A 20,354-nucleotide genomic window follows, 5' to 3' on the forward strand; every position below is an offset into this window, starting at 1 on the left:
TTCTCTAAAAGGGTCCCTTGGCTTTTAGAGATGGGATGATGGTGGTCAGGGCCAGGCTGACTACTGGTTAAAGGATTGAAAATGGAGGTGGTGGGCAGAGTCTCCCCAGATAGGTGTCCATTTCTCAGATGGGCTTCAATGTGCCATCAATCAATCAATCAGTCAATAAATGAGCTCTTACTTTGTGCAGAGCACTGTACTCCACGCTTGGGAGAATACAATATAGCAGAGTTAGTAGACCCATTCCCTGACCACAGTGAGCTTACAGTCTAGAGGGGGATACAAACATTAATATAAATAAATAAATTATGGATATGTACATAAGTGCTGTGGGGATGAGGAAGAGGAGAATAAAGGGTGCAAATCCAAGTGCAAAGACAATGCAAAAGGCAGTGGAAGAAGAAGAAATGAGAGCTTAGTCAGAAGGCTTCTTGGAGGAGATGTGCTTTTATTGAGGCTTTGAGTGATCATCTGTTGATATGAAGAGGGAGGGCATTCCAGGCCAGAGGCAGGACATGAGCAAGAGGTTGACGTTGAGATAAAGGAGATCGAGGTACAGTGAGTAGGTTGCCAAGCCCTAAGGGTGGCAGAGAAGGGGAAGGGAGAAGGAACAGCCCCATATGGTTTTCAGCTTGGTGCCCAATTTATCTCTGCAGACAGGGGGACCACCAAGGGACCACCCTTCGGCCTCAGCTTAGCCAGGCTGCTCTCCCCAGTTACGCCCACCGTAACCCACTGGGAATGAAGATTTCTGGACAGGGAACACATCAAGTGCTCCAAAGGAATGGAAGTTCCCTTCCCCTTTCCTTGCCTTAACTGTTATCATTTCCCTTCCTCTCACCTCCTCACCCTTCTCTGGCTCCATCAAATATATCTTCCTCAAAAGACTGTGATTGGGTTAAAAATAAAGAACACAGGGAGGAGGTGCAGGAGAAAGGGAGTTATATCTGTGATCTTGTCAACAGCCCCCTAGTCACTGACTCACCTGGAATAAGTCACTTCCTCATCTGTGTCCCAGTTTCCTAGCCTCCATCGCAGCCCTCGTGAATTCTGAGCACAGTGAGATCCTTCAATGAAAGGTGCTGGGTCAGTCCAGAGGCTTTTGGTTTTGGCTTGATGAGGAGCCTAGAGAATACATTTCATATTATTAACAAATTAGGGGAAAGAGAAAAAGAGAGAGAGGGAGAGAGAGAGAGAGAGAGAGAGAGAGAGAGTGTGTGTGTGTGTGTGTGTGTGTGTGTGTGTGTGTGTGTGTGTAGGCTTTCTGAGGTAACGGAGGCACAGAGAAGTGAACTGACTTGCCTAAGGTCGCACAGCAAGCAATTGGCAGTCAGAATTAGAACCCAGGTCATCTGACCCCCAGGTCCTTGCATTAGGCCAATCTGTTTCTCGTAGGCCACGCCCTCAGTGACTTCTTCATCTAAAAATGGGGATGGACAGACAAAAGTAATTTACCACTAGGGTGCGTAGGCGGGTATTACAGGAAGTAGTTCAAGTATGGGATGAACTAGCGCAATGGAAGTGATTCTACAAACTCATCTTTCTGAAGCAAAAGGAATGGGAAAGCTCTATTTACTTGCATTTTTTCATGTTGTTAATGGCCTCAGTAGTCCCAGGATAATTTGGGGGCAGAGGGGGGTGGAGACTGTTAGAATCAGGGAACTGATTTTAACTAAAATACCCCTCTCCATTATAACTCCAAGGTTTTACTGAAAATAAAATTCTGCAGTCGGAGCTGATGTTCAGAATTCACTGATTTGTCATCTGTATAAAACCACAATACAAACAGTACTTGACTTACTAAATTTCAAGTAGCAAAAAATAGCACTTACAATGTTTCTAAATTTACATCCAGTTCCAGCTTTACAACCCCAGCTAGACTTTATATCCTGAGCCTCCTTCACAATACTAGCGCCTTTACTTCCTATAGAACTTCACCGGAGGTGAGGAGGGGAGGGCACAGGGGAAATGGAGGAATGATTTGAAAAGCCACAATGACAGGAGATGGGGGGAATTGGAAAAAAAGGTTTAAAGAGGTTGTGAGGGAAAGTTTGGGGAGAGGGCCCTGGGGAGCAGGGAAGGAGGGGAGGGGTTTTCTGATCACTTGGTGACACCTCTATTTCACTTCCATTAAAATAAAAGTCGGCTATCCTATTTGTGGAACCTCTCTAACTCAATATAAATACTTGAATGGAGTTATATTATTCACCTATAATTGACTGAGTAATCTCATCCCCCAGACTGTAAGTTCAATGTGGGCAGGGAACATACCTACCAGCTCTGTTGTATTGTACTCTCCCAAGCGCTTAGTACAGTGCTCTGCCCACACTAAGCACTCAATAAATATGGGTTGAGTTGAGTTACTGAGTTGACAATTCTGGGCAATTTTGGTAAAAATCTGGTATCTCGCCTTGGTTCAGGATCCAATCCCCCACTTAGAACATTGTTTCCATGAGACATAGTAAGTACCATTGATTGGTTGATTAATGAGACAATCAATTCCACTGACAACATTTTGATTTGCAGTGCAATTTTTCAATCATATTTATTGAGAGTTTAATTTTGTGCAGAGAACTGTACTAAACAGTTGGGAGACTACTATACAACAGACTCGGTAGATACATTCTCTGCCTATAATGAGCAGGAACCAATGTCCCAAGTCCAAAAACTTGCCTATATTCAATTGATCTATCAATCAGTAGGATTCATTGAGTGCATACTGAGTGTGAAGTATAGCTTGTTGAGGAGAGTACAACAGAACCCAAGCACTTATTTTTTATGGTATTTGTAAGTGCATACTCTGTGTCAAACAGGATTCTAAGCACTTATCTGCTGCGTGACCTTGGGCAAGTCACTTCACTTCTTTATGCCTCATCTGTAAAAGGGGTATTGAGACTGTGAGCCCCCCGTGGGACAGAGAGTGTATCCAAATCAATGTGCTTGTATCTGCTCCAGTGCTTAGTACAGTGCCTGGCACATAGGAAGCACTTAATGAATACCATAATTATTATCTTTACAGTCTTCTGCACATAGTGTGTGCTCAATAAATACAATTGATTGATTCAATTCAGGGACTCTAAAGATCTTTGCTCTCTCAGGATCGCGCCTGGAGAGTTTCCAGTATTCTACCAGTCTCAGCTATGGGAGGGAGAGTCAAGCAGAGGCATAGCCATTCCATTCCTAGCTTGGGCAGCGGCTAGCGAGTGGAAAGCAATCTGCTAAATGTCAGAACTCACCTGTGCTGGGCAGCAGCGGCACGGGAGAGAGTCTAGGGCAGAGGCACGGAATAATATCGTGGTAAACCACTTCCTTATTTTTATCAAGAAAACTCTGTGGATATAATACCAATTGCAAATGGAGATGGGGCATTCTGGAAAAGATGTGTCCGTGGAGTCGCTATGGATCAGAGATGACTCAACGGCCTAGGACAATAGAGGGGAAGGTGGGACTAAGGAGCTGACAAACTTTGCTAGCCAGAGGGGCAACAGGATTCATTTTTATTTCCCACCCAAGATCAAATATTCCCCCCACCTGTTTCCCTGCCCCTCCTCCCCCGATGCAAGACCCAAGATAGAAAGATCCAGTGGAGCTGAGTCAATTAACTCCACTCCCAGTCTGTGTCAGGCACACTTAGGCAAGAAGGAGTTTTCTTCCCTAAACCCCCCTGGAGGGAATTATGCAAGCTGGTGTCCCTTCTCCCGGCTAAAGAGCAGCTGTCAGTCACCCATCAGTCTTGCCTTGAATAATTTTGGCAGTAATGAGGGCTCTATCTCAGGGAAAATTAAACCATTAGTAGACCTCTTCTCTGCCCACACTCTATCTGGCTCAAGCTGCCTGAACCCTGTGATTCTGCCCAGCCCCTCTATGTCCCAAGGGAGTGTTTTTCATATTTGGCCAGTTGCCTGACAGACTGTGCGTTGAGGGACAGATTGGACTGTCTGTGGGGAGGGATCGGTGAGGATGGTTGGAGAGGAGGAGGAGGGATTAGTGGAAGTGATGCACTCGGGGCCAAGGTTGGAAGTGCTTAATCTGAGCCCGACGAGTTGTTTTTTCAGGCTGGACCATCCTGACTGACTCTGTAGGAGCTGGAGGGGTGAAGGAGATTCGGGTGAAGAGCTCTGTGCATTTTGGCTTTCAAAGAACAGATGCAACTCATATGCAAAGTATATACAAACTATCACTCACTTTTGGGGGCACTTTTTATGGGTGGGAAGCACTGGGTGAAGGTCAGTGGAGGCGATGGGACAGACAAGAGGCGAGCCCTGGTGAGGAGATGGGGGAAAGGGCAGGGCCTAATGGGGAGCAGGGGAGGAAGGAAACTCCCCAAATAGGAGGGTTTCAGGGGTGGTTTGGTGTTGACTTATTTATCCCCTGTTGACTATGGCAGATCTTCCACATGACCTACGACCTGGCCAGCGCGGTGGTGCGCATTGTGAACCTCATCGGCATGATGCTGCTGCTGTGTCACTGGGATGGCTGCCTCCAGTTCCTGGTGCCCATGCTGCAGGACTTCCCCGGGGACTGCTGGGTCTCCCTCAACCACATGGTGGTGAGTGGTACCCCCTTCCCTGGGCCTGGGACCCTGGGGGTGGGGAGGGATGAGGGGCTCCCTGCCTCTCCTCCTAGTCAGGGCCATGTGAACCCCTTATCAGTCTTCTCCCTCCCCACTTTGAGAAATGTCAGGTATTTACCTGGGGTTTGCTCTTCTCCTCCATGTGCTGGGCTGTAGGAGATGCTGTTCTGTACCCTCAGTGTTGCCCTAGACGTGAGCTCAAGGCCAGCAAATGCTTGGGAGTCCTATACACTCCCAAGTAGATGCAAGAGAGGTCTGCTCTCAAGTCCACACCCAGGGGAACATCAGAGGACCAGACAAGAGTATCCCATACACCAGGGGACCCTGCCCTGATGCCCCAGTTTGCCCTGCAGGGCACCCATCGCTCAAGGAGGAAGGCATTCCGGGGGTCCAGGAGACAGGTAGATCAGGTGGCAAAGGAAGGGGCAGCACATCAGAGTTCCCCATGAGAGTGGACGGAAGCCACAGCTCAGGGTTGAGAAGAACAGTTTTTAGACTGGGATTGAAGAGATAGATGTAGGAGATGCTTGCCTGTACCCCAGGAGATGAGGAAACCATAGGGGCTGTTAGCTTATCTCCTCCTCCACCCCATCTAAAGCATCTGCCCAGGCATCCTGTCCCGGGGCTGTTAAGGACTTTAGCAATCGCTGAGCTAATGGGAGCAGAGGGCCATGTCCAGGCTGGCCCTGAAAAGCAGACTTTGAATAATAATAATAATAATAATGTTGGTATTTGTTGAGCGCTTACTATGTGCAGAGCACTGTTCTAAGCGCTGGGGTAAACACAGGGGAATCAGGTTGTCCCACGTGGGGCTCACAGTCTTAATCCCCATTTTACAGATGAGGGAACTGAGGCACAGAGAAGTTAAGTGACTTGCCCACAGTCACACAGCTGACAAGTGGCAGAGCTGGGATTCGAACTCATGAGCCCTGACTCCAAAGCCCGTGCTCTTTCCACTGCGCCACGCAACTTTGGTGTGCTGGGGTTATGCTCCTCGGGTTTGGTCCAGGTTGAAGATCTTCTAGTACCCTTAAAGTGCTTATTGTGATTATTATGGTATACATAAAGCCCTTACCTCGTACCAAGTACTGTGCTACATGCTTGGGCAGGCACCGGGTCATCTGATTGGACAAGTCCCCCAGGGGCTCACAGCCTGAAGAGGGAGGAAGAGTGGATGTCGTACCCCTAAGAAGAAAGTGAAGCCCACAGGTTAAGTGATTTACCCAAGGACACAGAGCAGGCCAGTGGCAGAGCTGAATGAGAAGCTGGGTCCCCTGACTCCCAGCTCCACGCTTTTTCCAGTGTCGCCGTGGCTCAGTGGAAAGAGCCCGGGCTTTGGAGTCAGAGGTCATGAGTTCGAATCCCAGCTCTGCCACTTGTCAGCTGTGTGACTGTGGGCAAGTCACTTAACTTCTCTGTGCCTCAGTTACCTCATCTGTAAAATGGGGATTAAGACTGTGAGCCCCACGTGGGACATCCTGATTCCCCTGTGTCTACCCCAGCACTTAGAACAGTGCTCGGCACATAGTAAGCGCTTAACAAATACCAACATTATTATTATTATTATCCTCACTGCCCATGCCCAGGTCATACCTGGGATCTTGCTTCTTTGTCCAATTCGCTGTCTCTGGCTTCAGAAGACCTATAGGGGAGGGGAACGAGATGGAACCGCTGAACAGACTCACAAGGCAGAGAGAAGTGCAGGGAGGGATCGAGCACCCTGGAGTTTATTTCTTTCATCCCATCCCCCTTGGCTACCTGCCCACACTGAAGTGGGCCCCAGTCTTTGTGGGTGGGAACCTATTTAGTTTGGTCTAGAAACAAATTTCTAGTTCCTAGTAGGAAAGGGGCCATGTGGTATTTGCTAACAACTTAGAGGAACAGCGTGGCCTAGTGGAAAGAGCACAGTCCTTGGGAGTCAGAGGACCGGGGTTTTAATCCTGGCTCCGCCATGTGCCTATGTGACCTTGGGTAAGTCACTTCTCTGTACCTCAGTTACCTTATCAGTAAAATGGGGATTCAATACCTGCTCTACCTCCTATTTAGATTGTGAGCCCAGTATGTAAACTGTAAACTCTGACTGTAAACTCATCATTATAGGCTGGGAATGTGTCTGCTAATTCTGTTGTATTGTACTCTCCCAAGTACTTAGTACAGTGTTCTGCACAAAGTAAGTGCTCAATAAATACCATTGATTGATTGACCTGATTATCTTTTATCTTCCCCAAGTACTTAGAACAGTGGTTGGCACTTAGTAATGCTTACAAATGCCATTATTACTATTATTATTACTTACTATGTGCCAAGCACTGAACTAAGAGAAGCAGCAGTTCCTGTTTCATACAGGGGCTACCATCTAAGTAAGAGGGAGTAGGGTTTATTCCCCATTTTACAGATGAGGAAACAGAGGCACAGTGAAGTAAAGTGACTTGCCCAAAGTCACAAAGCAGACAAGTGGTGGAGCCAGGATTGGAACTGAAGTCCTCTGACTCCAGCTGACTCCCAGGCCCACGCTTTATCCATTAGGTCATGCTGCTTCTTGAGGCCTTGAAAATGGAGCATAAGGGAAGTGCCTTCAACATCAAACCGCTCTAACAAATCTCTTTTTGATGAGCTAAGTATAAATGAATCAGAAACTGAATTTCCCTAAAAATACCCTCAGGCTCAATCATTAAGGGAGAAAAGACATGGGCTTGAGGGCTCCAAGAACCAATAGAAGCAACGTGGCCTATTGGAAAGAGCACGGGCCCGGGAGCCAGAGGATTTAGGTTCTAATCCTGGCTCTAACACTTGTTTGCTATGTATCCTTGGGTAAGTCACTTAACTTCTCTGTGCCTAGGTTTCCTCATCTATAAAATGGGGAATAAATATTGAACAATGGGGATTAAGACTGTGAGCCCCATGTGGGACATGGACTGTGTCCAACCTGAAGAACTCATCTCTACCCCAGTGCTTGGTACAGTGCCTGGCACACAGTCAGTGCTTAACAAGTATGATAAAATAACGGTAAACTGAGGTGGGAGAGAGAGAAACAGTGGGATGAAGATTCCACTCAGCCAACTCTTCCTAGTCTCGGCGGAAAGGGCTTGGTGTCGATCCACTGCTCTCCTGAAGCCAACTTGGGCCTTACCTGGACTGTGGTCCTTCCTAGGTCTGTCCTAACTCATTGGAAAACCTCAGGCAAGTCATTCAACCTCTCTGGGCCTCCGTTTCTCTATCTGTCAGATGGGGAAACTGATCCCTGCCCCTTCATGGTACAGTGAGCATTTCTCAAGTATCAAAACTGGAAGGAAGAAAAAACCTTCTTTCTTTTCCACCATCAGCAGTATTTATTAAGCATCTATTGTATGCTGAGCACTGTTCCAGGTGTGGGGAGGCTAACAGAAGTGGAAAGTATGGTTCTTACCCTTAGGAAGCTTAGTCTCTAATGGGAAAGACAAAGATTCTTAGATAAATGAATGCACAGTCATTAAACAATCAACTGTATTTATGGAGAACTTACTGGGTACAGGGCTCTAGACTAAGCACTTGGGAGAGTGCAACACAACAATTTAACAGACACATTCCCCGCCCACAGTGAGCTTACAAGAGTGTGAATGTCAATTTTTCTCTCCTCTCAAGGGCCCATGGGAAGCTGCAAAAAAAAATCTAGTTGCGGGGAATTCCGCAGGATTTAGGGCACTAAAACGCTTAGTACAGTGCTCTGCACACAGTAACCTCTCAATAAATACGATTGAATGAATGAATGAATGTATGAACTTTCAGGACCTTGGTGTCTCTGAGAGAGCCAGCCCATCCATGGCCACTCCCAGGAGAGGAGAGAGAGGGGTATCTGATCTCTAGCTGGAATGAGGATAAGCCTCCATTTATGCATTTCTACCCCTAGGATCTCCAGCTTGGTGGCCCTAAGCCCCCTCTCTGCCTGTCTGTCCATTTTTAGAATGACTCCTGGGGCAAGCAGTACTCCTATGCTCTGTTCAAAGCCATGAGCCACATGCTGTGCATTGGCTATGGGAAGCAGGCCCCCTTGGGCATGTCAGATGTCTGGCTCACCATGCTGAGTATGATCGTCGGTGCCACCTGCTATGCCATGTTCATCGGCCACGCCACTGCCCTCATCCAGTCCCTGGACTCCTCCCGGCGACAGTACCAAGAGAAGGTAAGCTCATTACCAGTTGGGGGCCGGAGAAGACTCCTTGTGTGGGCAGGACGGCTGGACATTGTGGTGGCAGGAGTTGATGAGTTGATTTCTGATTGAGATGGTTTAGATTTGGGGTCACCAGGCAGACCTTTCCTTTGGCTGGAAGACTCAGATGGGCTGGGGCTGCCCTAGCCAGAGGTCAGTTGAAGAAGAAAGATGCAGCTATTCAAAGCAGAGACACCTGACCCTAACCCCGGTTCCCCGAGGCTGACTTCTTTCCCCCAATTCCTGGTGGTTGTTTGTATGCCCTTTTTGCCCCCCAGAATGCTGGCAGGGGGCCAGGAGGGACAGGTTTAGGGTCAAAGTGGCCCCAAAACCTCCAGCCCATGGGGACCCTCAAAGCAGAGATGGGGCCTAGCAGCCAGGCGTCTCCTGCTTCCTCCCAGATGGTCGGGGTGGCCAGCAACAGGTCAGTTCCAGAGGACCAGGCCTTCCCCAGCCAAGTTCCCTCTGCCACATGGTTCTCTTCTTTGGGAGCGGCACTGTCAGGGCTGGTGAAGAGCAGTGTCCCAAGGGAATGGCCAGAAGCTGAAGCAAAGTGGTCCTGGCAAACCTCCTGCTCCAAACCACGGGTTCTGCCAGGCCATGCATGCATGCGCACGTGCACACACACACACACACACACGCACACCACACTCCCCCCCACCCCACGCTCTCCCTCTTTCAAATAACACAAGTGGACATTTCCCTGTTCACGTCAGCATCTTATGTAAACATGCTCATATCTACGCATGTTCACAAATATACATAGGTGCACCCCTTACTCCCACCCAAGAGCACAAATGCACTCAAACCCCTGCATTCACTCCCCTGTCCCCACAGACACCTCTCACCCCACACCTTCAGTTGCCATGTCTGTTTACCTGCCTTACCCACGCGATCAGTGCCGAGGGGCTGAGAGACAGGAGGAGGTGGCTGGGAAGGTCCACAGGGCTAGGTTCGGGACATGATGGGAGAGATTAGGTGAGGCGGCGGGGGGAGGGAGGGGGGAGAGAAGGAGCAAGAGCTCTCAAAAGAATTGGGCGTCAGTGACAGGTCCTGGCGGTAAGGTCATCTCCAGCTGGTCAGATTCCCTTGCCCACTTCAGCAGGAGCCTGATTCACACAGAATGTAAAATCATTGCTCATCCCCTCCCTCACTCACCTGGGGCCAGTCAGAGGAGCCGAGGTTGTTGCCCACTTGGGCATAATGGCCCTGGCCATGGCTGCTGCTCCAGGGAAGGAATAGGATTGGCAGAAATTACATTGGGCCTCCAGGGTGGCACCTAGCAGAAAAGGGGTGGTCAGGTGGGTGGAGCCGGGGGAGAAGGAAAGTCCTCTACTCTAGCCCTGCCTCCAAACCAGTCAAAGAATCCCCCCTGGGCCCTACTGTCTGGCTAACAGGAAGTATTTCAGATGACTCTTTCAGATGACTCTCTGTCCTTACCTCTCCCACTTTTTTTTTTAGTGGTATTTGTTAAGTGCTTTCTATGTGCCAGGCACTGTATTAAAGGCTGGGTAGATGCAAGGTAATCAGATTGGACATAGTCCATGTACCAAATGGGGCTCACAGTCTTCATCTCCACTTTATAGTTGAGGAAACTGAGGCACAGAGAAGTGAAGAACTTGCCCAAGGTCACACAGCAGGCAAGTGGTGGAACCAGGATTAGAACCCAGGTCCTTCTGACTCCCAGATCTGTGCTCTGCCCACTAAGGCCACACTGCTTCCCTGCCCACCTGGGACCCTCAGAGCAGCCCTCAAGAGTGTGGATCCAGTGGCCAGGGGAGGGGGAGGGGAGGTAACTGCTGTTAATTGTGCACAGTTCCAGACCCAATCCCAAGGCAAACTCATGACTCCCTCCTCTTCCCCATGACTTCTCCTCACCCTCCCCTCCTCTTGCCTCTTCAAGCCCAACCTAGTGTGGCCCAGCCCTACCTGCTGAACCTCCAAAAAAGACCCAGAGGCTCAAGCCTCATCCTCACAGCTTGGAAGCCTGGCAGTGCCTGTACCATTAAGGAAGAAGTGGGATCCAGAAACAAGAGTTTAGTATTTTTCACTGGTCATTGGGTTACTGAGAGGCTTAAGCTGATTTGATGGAAAATTTCTCTCTGCCAACCTCGGCCGTTCCTTTGCAAACAGGCTCGCTGGCTGAGAGGGCTTCAGGGGGCCTATCCCAATGGGTGAACTTTTCAGATCTTTCCACTTCCTGTCAGGAAGTCACTGAGCAGACACTTTTCAAAGCAAGGAAGCAGTGTAGCCTAGTAAAGAAAGAGCATGGGGTTGACAGTCAAAAATCAATAAATCAGTGATATTTGTTGAGCACTTACTGTGTACAGAGCACTGTACTAAGCGCTTCATAGTGTACAACTGAATTGGCAGTCAAGTCTCTGCCTAACCAGGTTCGGTTCTAGTCCCAGCCCTATCTTAGGCCCACTAGGTTACCTTAGATAAGTCACAACTTCTCTGGGCCTCAGTTTCCTCATGTGCTAAATGGGGATATGATATCTACTCTCCTCTGTGCTCAGACGGTGAGTTCTGTGTGGGACAAGGACTGGGTCTGACTTGGCACCTAGTGAGCGCTCAATAAATAACATTACAATTATGAACAGTGCTTCTACGAGATGCCCTCCTTGCCCCTGCCTCTCCACTATGACCTGGGTTCTGCCTTGTAGCTCGGAGTCACCTGGGAAAGTACAATGGGTGGGCCTGGACCACAGTGCAGTTTCTTCACCTTGAGGGAACCAATCTTCAGTGCCCTCCCCCAGGAAATCATAGGGCCCAAAGCCTCCAAATCCTTTCCTCCGTCCTGGTCCCCGGACCAGGACTGCCTGGCCCTGGCAGTCAATACTGCCATCAGTGCTCCCCCCGATTAAGCCCCCACAATGTGCAGGGCACTGGACAGCTCACCAGAGAGGACAAATGAGCACTTCATACACGGACTCTGCCCCCTGGGGGCCAGTCCACGGTCTATAAGGCAGGAGGGAGGTGACCCTAAGATAGAAATAAGAGGCAAAAATAAGAGGCAACCCCCTGGGGCTGGCTGGATGCTGAAGACCTCAGCGCAGAATTCCTTAAGCAAACACGCTTGAGGGTTTCGGATTCCCTTCCTCCCTCCCTCCCCAGCCCAGTCCCCCCTCCTCAGCGGACAGTGGGGATGGGGTGCTGCTGCTAAGCACACAGGCCTGATTGCACTTTGCTTTCTGAGAGCTGCTGCTGGAATACATTAGCATTAATGTCTCAGCACAGAGGAGGTGGGCACGGGAGGAGTGGGGAGGCCAGGAGTGTGGGGGAAGGGAGGTAGCTGGCGCTCTGCTGCCGCCACTGCTGAATTCAGAAGCTGGGCACCAGGCCTGGAGTGGTAACTGTCATGGCATCCGTGCCAGGCACACTCTGGCAGAAACCTGGACTTTAGAAGGTCCAGGTATGGGAGGAGGTCAAGGAGAGAGAACAGCTGACATGCCCCCACCCCCCAGCCCTTGCCCAGGAGCCTGCTTCTGTCCTGAGGAAACCGGGAAGCAAAGCCAGGAGAGGCAAAGTTGGTCCACCCCTGCCTCTGCCCAGACTCCCAGAAAGAAGAGCCTGTTCCTGTCCCGCACTCCACGCTCCCCCGAGCTGAGCCACACAAGCTGGAGTGGGGAGACCAGGAAGACTCACTGTCTGCCTGTGGATCTGGGCCCAGCTCTGATCCTCCATGGGGAAACCTCCCCAGACTTCTTCCTCACATCTCTCCTTTCAGGAAAAAACCTGTGCTCTTAGCTCCCTGCTGTGCCCTCAACTCTGGAGATTCTCCACTTTCTTCACTCTGTTCCCAAACTGGAAATTTCTGCAGAGAGTCCAGGAGCTGTTCCAAAATCCCATGGCTCCCCTGATCCACACTCCCCAGGCAAGCCTGAAAGAATAGAATGGAAAAGCTCAGCGGGGCACTGATCATGGTCTTGCCCTCCTGGGTCCCCTCACCCTCCCTCCCTTTGACTCCTGCTCCCCCCCCCCCAAGTGACACGTTGGGTGTTCTGGGAAACCAACCCACCCACAGGTCCCCAGGTCCTTAGAGGTCACCTGGCCACCCCAATTCCCCCTCCATTCCCAGACTCCCTGGGTTAACAACCGAATAGCTGGGAGGTCTGATGGGTAAAAGTTAAGATGCTGTCAATGATGGGAAAGACTCCCCACCCCACCCTTCCCTATTCTGGCCTTGGCCCTGGTTGCCTCTGGGTGAAGGGGTGAAAATCTCCCCTCCTCCTGCCCTGCCTGCGCTTCCTGGCAGCATTTGGTATCTTGGGGCCTCCCGGCAGAGGGCACGGAGCTGGGCACCTGGTCTCCCAGGTCCTCTGGGCGGAGGACACAGAGCTGGGCATCAAGGCAGAAACAGATGCCCAAGGGCAGGGTTGCTGGAAAGGATGGTGGGGAACCCCGGGTGGCTGGGAGAGGGATCTTCCCCTGGCCACCCACTCCCCTCGCTGCTGGCCCGGTGCTGCTCGACCACTGGGGTTCCCCTGGGCCCCTGCCGGGGCTGGCAGACACAGACTCCTCCTCCTGCTCCTTCTCCTTCGCCACCGCTCCTTCCCCAGCCTCCCACACAGGGAGCTGCCGACCTATTTGACTTTGATCAGGGCAAAGAGCCGATGAATATTTACAGCTGCAGCCTCGGCTGTGCTCCGTGGACAAAAGGCTCTGGAAATGCCAGGAAAGCCCAGCCGTCGCTCCTCAGCTTCCCACCCCTCCTCCTCCCGTCAGCAAACGAAGCGGTGGGTGGACGGGGGCGAGGGGCGAGGGCACCGCCTGTGTGTCTGGCAGAGGGCCTGCCACGGGCATGGAACGGGGTGGGGGAAGGAGTGACAAGGATGACAGTGCCTCAGGGATACCCGGCCCGCAGCTAGGAGGGTACCAAGCGGGTACCAACCAGCCCTCCGCCTCAGGGTCCCACTCCCTGCCCCGCACTGCCCCCTTATAGTACTTGTTAACCACTTACTATGTGCCTGGCACTGGACTAAGCACTAGGGTAGGTACAAGCTAATCAGGTTGGACAGAGTCCATGTTCCACATGGGGCCCACGGTCTTAATCCCCATTTTACAGATAAGGTAACTGAGGTACAGAGAAGTGAAGTGACTTGCCCGAGGTCACACAGCAGACAAGTGACGGAGCTGGGATTACAACCCGAGTCCTACTGACTCCCAGGTCTGTGCTCTTTCACTAGGCCACACTACTTCTCAATTTGAGCCAACTGAGCAAATCACTTTCCACTTCCGGTTTCTGGGTCCCTACTGAGGGTAGATCTAAAGAACTAAAGACCCTTATTGGGTCATCTAACACAACCCCTATCCTTTATACAGAACCACACTCCTAAACCAACCTAGGGAGATGGAATCTGACATCTTGGTCTAGAAGGACCCCAGGGAAGGAGATTTCCATCCTATCCCAATCCCAGGCTTGAAGCAGGAAGCTCTAAAGTCCTAAAGTCTAGCCTAAACCTATCCTGCTGCCTTTAAATCTCCTTTCCCTTCCACTTCAGGCCTCAGCAGGGAAGGGTAGGAGAGCCTATCATCAATGCCTGAGTAATAACCCTTCATGTTGGGGAAGCCTTCTGCTGAGTCACTTCCCAGGCTTTTCTGCCCAGGCTGGGAGTTATGGTTAGGGAAGGAGGGGAGAATAAAGGGAAGACAAAAGGGCACAGTTTGGTCTAGACAAGGGGAAGGATAAGTGAGACCTGGGGCCTGACAGAGGCTTTTTCCCAATGGATAAAGGAGTGACCACTGTGGTCCTCGGTGGTTGCAATCCTTGGCAGTTGAAGCTGCTTTGGGAGAAGGAGTTCCTCGGGTAGAGGGAAATGGAACTTGGTGTAGACTGTACTGAATGGGAAACTGCAATGTTGATTGTTGAGAGCGGTTGTGAGAGGCACCATTTGGGAGCTGAATAAAACATCCAAGGATAAAGGGTGCAGGGGAGTGGCTCTGAAGGATGAGAGGTGGGTCCCTGGAAGGCCATTGTGGGTGGCCATAGACACCACAATCTATCCACCTTGTCCCCACCCCCACCACTCCATGGTTGCAGGTCCATGCTCACAGCAGGTTGCTCAGCACACCCCTGCCTCTGAGAAGCATTCCTTGGGGGAGGGGGGGCTGGGGGGAGTGGCAAGAAGACTGCCAGCCAAGAGGTGACAGGCTACTAGTCTCGCTATGGGAACAGGGGCCCTGGGCATTAGTCTGGTTTCACCCACCATCGGCACCTGCGTTCGTATGCCCCAAATGTGGGCAACCGTGGGTCTCTGCCTCCCTGCAGACTCCTGAAGGAAAACAGGGCAGGGTCCAGAGCCCAGTGCCCCCAAAATGCTGGGAGGACCGATCCACCTGCCAGACTGTTGGGCATTTCCCACTGGTGGTGGGAGCAGCCGTGGGGGTCACCTCTGGGTGAGGGTTCCCGGCTCTTGGCTGGGACCGGCCTGGCTGGATGGGAGCTCGGACCGAGCCCTCGGGCAGTTCGGTGATGCTTCCCCTGCCTCCGTTCCCCCAGTACAAGCAGGTGGAGCAGTACATGTCCTTCCACAAGCTGCCTGCCGACATGCGCCAGCGCATCCACGACTACTATGAGCACCGCTACCAAGGCAAGATGTTCGACGAGGAGAGCATCCTGGGGGAGCTCAGCGAGCCACTGCGTGAGGTGAGACCCGGGGCCCGGTGGAGGGCCACGCTAGGAAGGGGCAGGGCCGGGGGAAGAGACAGGATGGGGACACCGTGGGGTAGAGTCACACAACTAATATCGTGGGGCCTTGCCAGCTATAGGCCCTCAGGAAGGCCCAAGAGGGGCCAAGGGGGCCGAGGGAGACCTTCTAAGTGGGACCCCTCCCACACTGCTGCTGCTCTCGCCGACCTTTTTCCCCTTCTCCCCCTTCCTCTTCTACCATGCCCGTTCCCTCCCCCTTCCTCGTTCTCTCCATCCCTCCTGCCTTGCTCTCTTCCCGACCACAGGAAATCATCAACTTTAACTGCCGGAAGTTGGTGGCCTCCATGCCGCTCTTTGCCAACGCCGACCCCAACTTTGTGACCTCCATGCTGACCAAGCTCCGGTTTGAGGTCTTCCAGCCGGGAGACTACATCATCCGCGAAGGCACCATTGGCAAGAAGATGTATTTCATCCAGCACGGGGTGGTCAGCGTCTTGACCAAAGGCAACAAAGAGACCAAGTTGGCTGATGGCTCCTATTTTGGGGGTGAGGCTCTGGCTGGGCTCAAGACTGGGTTGGGACACTGTCCCTGTCTCCTCCTGGCCTTGTATGCCATCCTATCCAGCGGCGGATCCCCAAGACCTCAGATCAAAAACAATCAAGTTGTCACTTTGGGTGGTAGGGAGACCCCATACTGTCCACAGGCCCCAAGGAAGAGTGGGTTTGCAGTTCCATAAGAGTGGGGCTCATAGTCACATAAGTCAGCCTCCTTGGAGACCAGGCAGGCTCTATGGTTGGCCTAATTATTTCACTTCCCCCACACCTCCAAACCCTCCACTAAAATAACCTAAGCCCCCAATTTTCCTCCTGCCTGGCAGTGCAGCATGTCTAACAGGCCGGGTAGAAGGATGGCAGGATGGGGGCCATGAAGCGAAGGAGTTAGCTCTCCCCGATCAGCAGAGCGCAGATGGCAGCTGCAACAAACTCGGCCTAATCTCCCCCAGCAACCGCCAGCCCCAGTCTGAGACGTGCTGGCCTAGCCCACAGCCCTTTACAAGAAGGAGGCCAGTGGCAGGGACAAGACCTGGCCACCTTGGGGTGAGGCCTGGAAGCAAGGCGGCCAGGCTAGGGGCCAGGGGGTGGACGGGGGAGTGGACAGGGTGAGGGAGAGCATTCTGTCCAGGGAAGGTGTAGCTGAGGCAAAGATCCCACCTGGCCGCACTGAAACTGAAGTCTCTGGGGCATCCAGACACGTCTCTGTTTCCCCTCTGCTGGAGTTCTTGCTCCAGCCAGGGGGGTGAAGGGCGGTCAGCCCGCCCTAGGAAGAGGGACCCCCGCTGCCTGGAAGTGATACTTTCTCCTGGTCTAGGGCCTGGGGTTCAGAGGCCCCAAGGGGGACAGTGGGAGCAGGTCAGAGCCCAGCAAACTTTCCCTGGGTGGGACAGGGCGGGACAGGGAAATGGCTGCAACTCATTCTCCTGTCCCTTCTTGACAGAGATCTGCCTGCTGACCCGGGGCCGGCGAACGGCCAGCGTCCGGGCTGACACCTACTGCCGCCTCTACTCCCTCTCAGTGGACAACTTCAACGAGGTGCTGGAGGAGTACCCCATGATGAGGAGGGCCTTTGAGACCGTGGCGCTGGACAGGCTGGACCGGATTGGTGAGGCATCATCAGGGGCGGGCAAGGGAGGGGCAGTCTGCGCACCTTCTCCGGAAGCTCTTCCAGAAGGCTCTGTCCCCTTTCCTTCCCAGAATCCCGTGTTAGAGAATCTCATGCCAGGTCTTACAGGAAGATGGAAGGGATACTCATGACTCACTACACTTGGGACCCGAGTTCTAAATGGATGTCTCTCGGGGGGCTGGGGCTGGGTGGGTTGGGGCTGAAGAGAGGATAGCTAAGGGTGGAGGGGCAGCGTTGTGAGTGGTGAGTAGGGGGCAATGCAGATTATGTGGGTTATTGGGTGCAAATCCTTCAATGAAACAATTTTCCCTACTTCTCCCCAGATTTGAGTTGTGACCCCTGGCAGAGAGAGCTTCTTAGGCCACCCAGAAAATCCCAGTGAGGCTTCTCCTTGGGCATCTGGGCTAACAAGTGTCAAGTGGCTCGACATATACACCTCAGGGCTCCAGTCAAACAATGACACTGAGCTGTCTGACGCTCAGGCTGGAAATGGGACAAGGAAGGAGGGTCCTCTCACCCCTTACCTGTCCTCCCTCCTCCTCCTCAGCCTCCCTCCGTCTCCCCGCACTCTATTCTCCCTCCCATTTAGCCTGTGAACACTGTGGGACAGGGACTGTGTCCATATCTTGTACCCCCGATCTTAGTGTTTAACCAATGCCACAGTCATTCTTATTATTCAGTTCTGACCTCACTGAGACCCCCTTAAACAAATGATTTAGCCCTCCAAAGTGCACAGCCCTTAATAATGGTCTCTGAAACAGAGCCCTGTAAAGCCTCCTTGTAGCTTCTTTGTTTCCTGCTTTATTTCCTTTTCCCGTTGTGTTTGCAAGACAGTGGAGAGGACATCTCCCACCAAACCTTACAAAGTACCATCCTCATATATGGCTCCCAGAATGGGTGAGGGTCCAGTGGCATCTGCTGCTCTCGAAGGCATGGCAGGATTCTGTTCTGAGACCACAGGCCGCGCTCACTCTCCTTGACAGCCGTCTCCCCTCCCCGCGTGTGTCCCTAAGGCCAGGGGGACTGGGTGTCCGAGCACGGATGGCTCAGCACAAAATAATCCCAACTCTGCCTCTTGCCTGCTGTCAGGCAAGACAAGTCACGAGTCATTTAACTTGGACAGGTCACTTAACTTCTCTGGGCCTCAGTTTCCTCATCTGTAAAATGGTGATTCAATGCCCGTACTCCCTCCTGTTTCGACTATTTGCCTCATGTGGTGCAGGGACTGTGTCCTACCTGATGGTACTGTATCTACGCCAGCACTTAGAACAGTGTTTGACACCTAGTAAGCACTTACCAAATAACATACACCAAATGCCAGAAATCATCACCACGACTGCAAAAGCAACCCATGCGCATCCCTGACTAACAGAGTGGCTCAGTGGAAAGAGCCTGGGCTTGGGAGTCAGAGGTCATGGGTTCTAATCCCGGCTCCACCCCTTGTCAACTGTGTGACTTTGGGCAAGTCATAACTTCTCTTGCCTCAGTTACCTCATTTGTAAAATGGGGGCTAAGACTCTGAGTCCCAAGTGGGACAACATGATTACCTTGTATTCCCACCCCAGCGTTTAGAACAGTGCTTCGCACATAATAAGTGCTAAACAAATGCCATCATTAGCAGTGGGTCAGACCTTTCCCCTCTTAGCCATTGGTGTCTGAGCAATATGCTTACTTCAAGTGGCAAGAGGCCCAAAAAGATGCCATCTTCAAATGTTTCCAAGTTCACGGTATGCAAATTTCTCAGCATGCGAGTCTCACCCGTGGAGCCTCTCTCACTCTCAGCTGTATGGTCTTTGAACCATAGGCCAGCTCTTCTAGTCTTCAAAAGACTGGTTTGAAATGAGTCCCCCACCCCATCCCTGCTTGCTGGCCCCAGTTGTCTGAGGATTCAAGGTGTTTGCACTCCCCTCACCCATCACAGGAGGAGGAAGTAGGACTGACTCCCCAAATCAGGTTTTCCTCAGCTGCACTGGGTGCCTGGGCCCCTGCTTGTGACCAGAAAGGCCCTCAGATAACTAAATATTCCCGGGAAATGGACTCTCCTGGCCTGTGAGCTGGAGGGGTGGAATTGGGCTTGAGGCCCTCCCAGCGGAACTGACCAAGCTGACAACTAGGAGACCAGGAATCCCTTGTATGTGCACACGGGCGAGGGCAAGACACTTGTGGAAAATGGTTACAATGGCTATTCTGCAACAACATCTTGAGAGCCCTAATCTTCCGGCGTGGGAGAAATCCATTAGTCAATCAATCAGTGGTATTTATTGAGTGCTTACTACGTTCAGATGACTGCACTAAGCTCTTGGGTGAGCACAGTAAAACAGAGTTGGTAGACATGATCTTTGCCTTCAAGGAGCTTACAGTCTAGAGGAAGAGTCAGAGATCAAAATAAATGATGGATATGCACATGTGTTGTGGCCTTTACTGGCCGTGTCCCTGTGAGGCTCCCAGCAGTGGACACAGACATACCATAAGCTGGGGGAGGCGTGTAGGCTGCCAAACGAGAGCCAGGCACTCACCATTGATCCCTCTCTGGGTCCCGGGTACAAGAGCTTTATTTATGATCACCATAGTGGGTGTCAACAGCATCATTCATCTAGAACCTCTAGCTCATATTCACCCACAGACCTTCAGAGCAGCCTAGGGGGAAGCAACCCTTGAAACTGTGGATTTGCCTATAAGCTCACAAAACATAGCTATTTTGCCATTCCTCGATCTTTCTTATTCGGAGTTGATGCTACTGGTGGTGAGGTCCTATCCAGGCCTGCCTGGGATCGTGACTGAAGGGACTGATGCATGTCCAACCCAAGTTCATTCACTCGCTCGTATTTATTAAGCACTTACTTACTAGGTGCAGAGCACGGTACTAAACGCCTGGGAAAGAATAATACAACAGTCAACAGTGACAGTCCCTGCCCACGAGCTCACAGTCCACCTGATTCACAAGATGAAAACAATCAACCAATGGTATTTATTGGGCACTTATTGGGTGCAGAGCATGGTACTAAGTGCCTTTGCTTTTTTCCCAATAAGAAAAAAGCAAAAGATAGCAGTTAGAAAGCTGAGACCCACGGCAATAAGTAGTCAGTTTAGGTATGGTTGGAACCTGTGTATGGGCTACTTGTATGGGATACCCCCAAGAATTTGAGTCCCCTAGGACCAGGACTAGTGCCCCATGTGTCCTGAATAACAACAAAAACAGTGCTAGGATGGACTCGTGGGGGGCTTGGCTTACAGGAGGGGGAAAAATATGTGCCCTGAGAGC

At 51.6% G+C, this 20,354-nt stretch overlaps 1 protein-coding gene and 1 non-coding gene across 2 annotated transcripts in view; both read left to right on the forward strand.

The window, feature by feature from the left end:
* The window catches only part of HCN4 (hyperpolarization activated cyclic nucleotide gated potassium channel 4), a 129,215-nt gene that overhangs the window by 102,802 nt on the left and 6,059 nt on the right, over nt 1-20,354 (forward strand). Inside the window, exons 3-7 of the mRNA XM_029065935.2 lie at nt 4,388-4,549; nt 8,514-8,732; nt 15,262-15,408; nt 15,717-15,957; nt 16,907-17,071. Of these exons, the coding sequence (XP_028921768.1) occupies nt 4,388-4,549; nt 8,514-8,732; nt 15,262-15,408; nt 15,717-15,957; nt 16,907-17,071 (934 nt within the window). The remainder of the gene's footprint in view (nt 1-4,387; nt 4,550-8,513; nt 8,733-15,261; nt 15,409-15,716; nt 15,958-16,906; nt 17,072-20,354) is intronic.
* On the forward strand, nt 3,089-3,226 carry LOC114812378. Its single transcript, XR_003760033.1, has one exon. It is a non-coding gene; the product is annotated as a small nucleolar RNA SNORA7 (small nucleolar RNA).

The sequence above is a fragment of the Ornithorhynchus anatinus genome, chromosome 5 (genome assembly GCF_004115215.2).
Source record: "Ornithorhynchus anatinus isolate Pmale09 chromosome 5, mOrnAna1.pri.v4, whole genome shotgun sequence".
NCBI lineage: Eukaryota > Metazoa > Chordata > Mammalia > Monotremata > Ornithorhynchidae > Ornithorhynchus > Ornithorhynchus anatinus.